This window comes from Penaeus monodon, chromosome 11, assembly GCF_015228065.2.
Source record: "Penaeus monodon isolate SGIC_2016 chromosome 11, NSTDA_Pmon_1, whole genome shotgun sequence".
Classification (NCBI taxonomy): domain Eukaryota; kingdom Metazoa; phylum Arthropoda; class Malacostraca; order Decapoda; family Penaeidae; genus Penaeus; species Penaeus monodon.
The window spans coordinates 26,044,080-26,049,079 of NC_051396.1; the positions used below are offsets into that span (position 1 = coordinate 26,044,080).

At 33.7% G+C, this 5,000-nt stretch overlaps 1 protein-coding gene across 1 annotated transcript in view; it reads right to left on the bottom strand.

Moving 5' to 3' along the window:
- Positions 1-5,000, bottom strand: part of LOC119578867 (dynamin-like) — a gene marked incomplete in the record, with an annotated part of 96,558 nt that overhangs the window by 755 nt on the left and 90,803 nt on the right. The window contains 1 exon segment of the mRNA XM_037926524.1: positions 1-2,340. This exon segment is cut by the window's left edge and continues 755 nt beyond it. Within this exon segment, the coding sequence (XP_037782452.1) occupies positions 2,274-2,340 (67 nt within the window).

Sequence of the window (5,000 nt, forward strand, 5' to 3'; positions counted from 1 at the left end):
GTCCAGTGTCATGCTTGGGTTCTGAATGTGTAAAAACAGACAGCAAGGAAGGCTCGTCACAAATGTACTCTATAACTCACATTTGCATTTTGTAGATGAGGTATATCTGCTTCGTATTAGTAAACAGTCAAAACTCCATAAGGAGAGCAGCGAAGAAAGGTAAATGAAATGATAAAATATAATATAATAAATTCCATATTCAGTATCCCACCAGCTTCAAATCATTTCACTCATGTTAAATCAAACACACTTTTTCAACAGGTTAACAAGTGCTGAACCATAACCTCTCAATGACAAGAACAAAAGCAAATAACCTTCATTCTAATGATAAGAAAAAAAAATAATAATAAATAAATAAAATAATAATAATAATACTTGAATGAAAATTACAACAAAAATAATGGAATCAACAAAAAATATATAATATAATAAATTATAATCCAACTGTTATTAATATATATAATATTGGGGCAACTCATCCAGAACAATATACATGAATCCATTTTCAGGTGTATGCTATCACAAAAAAAAAAATTAAATTAAGAGGGTGACAAAGAATGGAAAATTCTACTGTTCAAGACTGAAACTACATTTCACAAGTATATGACTAGCTTCAGCCTAATAAACTAAAAAGGGATAGGAAATTCAATAAACAGGACAATCTCAAAATTGCTTCAATGGTTTAAACATTTGGTAACTTCTTAATATACATATATACAATATTGCTTGAATACAGAATGTACAAGCCGCTCAACAAATTTACAAAATATCTTAATTTGCCTCTAACATTTTGTATGTATACCCTAGTCATACATACAAGACTACACACATCTAACTACTTCTGAATGGATGTGTGAGTGTGCATGTTCATGTGTGTATATATGCATGTTTTGCTGAAGTGAGTAGATGAACTTGCACATTAATTTGGATACAGAAATAATAAATCTAATGTTTATAAAATGTTCACTGTTATTACACACTGTTAAATAGCCTGAAAATAGAAAGGGTAATATCTTTGATTAAGACCCTAAACCGGAATATCACAGAATGTTTAGTTGTGATGGATCTTCAGTATAATACCACCAGACTTGCGGACTATCCTCTTCGGCAACCAATGTGTATGAAAATGTGCTTACATGCAAGACTTCAACTAGAAACACCAGCTGCTAAGTATTACTGAGCAGATAATCCATGTGTTACAATTAGTTCCATGATGACCAGATAATATGGCTCTTCTACCATTTCTGGCAGATGTAATGCAATGACATTCCAGCCTATCTTCAAAATGCTCCCACACTTCTTTCTTAATTAAACATTATTAAGATTTTAGATTTGACATTAAATGCAGACAGTCAAACGGTCAGTGATACTGGCCAGTCTATTTTTATACTATTTTCTGAGTGAAGGAAACATTACACTGGAGGGATATGTCATGCAACAAAAATAATGTAGCTATAATATAAAAAATATAAACCTACAATCAAAGAATACAAATAATCCACATAAAATACCTTTGTAATTTATACCAAATTTTTCTAAACAGACCTTTTCTAGTCTGTATGTGTATTTGTCATCGATTCCTTTTTTCACTATAATTTCTGGAACCATGTTAACAATATATCATCAGCAGAAAAATGCATTATATATACACAAACTAAATGTGTCCTTTGGCTATGCTCTGAGGTTTTCAGTCCTTTTTGCTTCCAATGTCATGCCTTTGAGAAAGAAAATATATACTTTTCAGTAAAGCACCACTCTGTTAAGTGAGAGTAGCTACTGCTACATCTTACAGAGTTTACATTAACAACAAAGACTTGTGAATCAAATTGCCCACTCTTATTATACTAGTATTTAATAATAGGAGTTAAAAATTGGCAAGGAGGAAAAGCCTCAGCAATAAATATTATCCACATATGATGTACTATTATAATTCACAAATATAAATGTTTAATAAATCTACACAGACATAACTATTTCATCATAACATTTGTGAGCAATTTGCAATCACAACATTCAGTGACAATGAAAGCATTTGATTTTTTTTTTTTTTTATCTTTCCATATCAATAAACAGTTTCCTAGTCACCTCCACATGCATCTTCTGAGGATTTTTGAGCCTCTAGAACTGCCAGTGTCAATACTGTCAGCTTTCTGTCATTATAAGATGTAGCACCATGAACATGTCGGGCCCTATATCATGGTGGGGATTATGCTTAAGAGCAAGAGAAAAAAAAAAAAGTTCCTACTGGCTCCGTTTTCATCCATTCCATTTCTTTACTGAGGTCGCTGGGGCAGCTGGGGTCGGTCGGGTAATCTTGGAGGTATGATGGGAACTGGCCGTCTGCAAAAAGAGAGAGTCCTTGAAATTGTGCAGGTTACACACACACACAACAACTGATAACTTTGAATTTCTTAAGTTAAGTAATATCCTTAAGTAAATATAACTGATGAATTTAAGTCATTCAGGCATAATGTACTTCTGAATCTGATATTTCAAAGTTTTCTCTACATTTTTCTTTCATTTAAATTAGGATTACCTTTTTAACTGGAAATAAAAAATAATTACCTTTCATCTTATACTTAAATGCAAAATGAAATCAACAAAACTCCACTTTACTTATCTTTGTTGAGCCTTGTGGATAGCTAGGGTTAAAGAGCTAAAAATATATCACACAACAAAACATACCACACAAGAGATGTGAGTAGTAAAACATTAATCCTGGGAAGAATTACAGTTTCAGAAGGGTTTTCTCTTTCGTGTCATCAAATAATAGAATCCAATTCAATTTAAGTCCTTTATTTTACATTGGCTTGGTTTTAACAGGAAGATAGCAGACAGTAACAAGGACAATTACACCATTCTGCCAGCTACTCAGGAGAGTTGGGTGCAAATAACAAGTCCTCGGGTTGAGGAAAATCATTAACAGTCAAAGGTACAGAGGGTTAAACATGATACCCCTATACATGCACAATAAGGCCATCAATCAAGAAAATAATAAATGTGTTGATTATGATCTGGCAAGACTGAGGTAGAAGCCTCCAGACACTTGAGTAAACGTTATGCACCAGATGAACAGAGCCGGCAGCTTGTGCATCAAGCACCCTTTACAACATAATTTTTATACATATCTTTTTTCAAATCAATTAAAAGTATAAATTTCCTGAAGAGAAAAATACAGTAGCTTTGAATAAGTGTTCTTGCAAGTAATCATGGTAATACTTTCTCCCAACATCTCCACAATCTGACTAGGGACCCATAATTATCCTACTGAGAGATGTCAGTTTTCACGTATTCCTTATTGTTTCTTCTTCACTGTAATCCAAATATAATCATTTTCATAACAATCAGAACAAGGTACCACAGGAATCAAGAACTACTCACACACAAGAAAAGACACTGACCGGATACTAAAAGAGCCTACATGCTTATATTATTGCATCTGATGGAGGTCTCCCTCTGCACCCAGGCCTGCAATATCAGCAAGGCTCTGTGGCCCTCCAGGATGACACCCCAGCAATGAATCATCAGTGAAGAGACAGATGCTACAGATATAACTACAGTGATGTCCCATTTGCCATCCTAGTGTCCTTCATTCATAAAGCAAATTATTAATCTCAATACTGTCTTGACAGAAGATTATACTTGATCATTTACGCTCTCTCTACTATTGCAAGAAACAAGGCATAGTGTGACACAACTGTAGCAGGAACAGCCATTACTGAACACTTTTACATGATAGAAGTAAGGCTAGGATATTCTTTGGATTTTATCTTTTATTCTATAAAATTCTTGTCTTTTATGCATTAAATATTAATTACTGACATCTTTTCCACACTTTTATATGACAAATGATGTTTACAATTTTGGGTGCATAAAATCATTACATTTCTCAACTATAAATCACATATTTAATACAACTGATAGCAAGTTACCAATAACACAAAGTTACGTACATTCCAGCAAACGTGCGTATGCCATTATATAAACTCTGAAATATCAACATCCACGAAGAGTAATTAACAAAGACTGAGGCCCTATGAGATGACTTGAGTATACTGTCTTCTTAAGTTAACTGACAAACACAAATTACTAAAGCACGTAACAAAAATGAGAGAAAAAATATTGAAGGACCTGACACATAAAAACAACACAGTGAAATCAAATCTGTTGTATAGACATGCTGAACATTTGAGTCACCCATTACAAATGCATCAACACACTATGAATTCAGTCACCTACCATATACATATATATACAAAGTTGACTTATCAGACATTTAGTTACTGTATAACTACAACAACCACTGATGTGGCATCTAATTATCCCCAACAACAATGTGCAGTACTCACTACCACATACTAAATGAGGAGTGAAGCATTGTGACTCTAGTGGCCTTACCTCTACACCAACAGTCAAATGCCACACTCATCATCAGGTGCAGACCACCATAGCAAACAATTCAACTGCACTAAAGTTACTAGTTTACCCCCTTCCTAGACATAAACATAGCTATCTACAGATTACAATACAGGTTATGCAATCTCAACACATTTTTGGAATGAGTGTAAATTTTTCCTGATATTTAACACAATATTCAAGTTCATTCTGAATCAGACCAAAGAATAATGATACAGAAAAAACTAACTTAAACACACATAAACAATCATGCCTACCACAGCAAACACCTCACTTTGACCCTGTTCAGCAGTTAGATAAAGAAAACAGCAGCCATACATAATTATTATGAATTTTTTTGTAACATTTTCCATCACATCAACCAAGTGTATCTTATGTTGTAACCTTAGGCTAAGGTGCAAAGGGTACAAACAAAGCAAGAATATGATGATGTCTTCAGCATCTTGCTGAACAACTGTCTCTCAGGTTTACATCAACACAGATCTCACAAACCGATTATAGTATAAGCAAGAAACAAGCCCTTAACAGCTTGGTCATTAACTGTCAACCACTTGATAAGCAAGTCATTAAATTAATCAAACTCT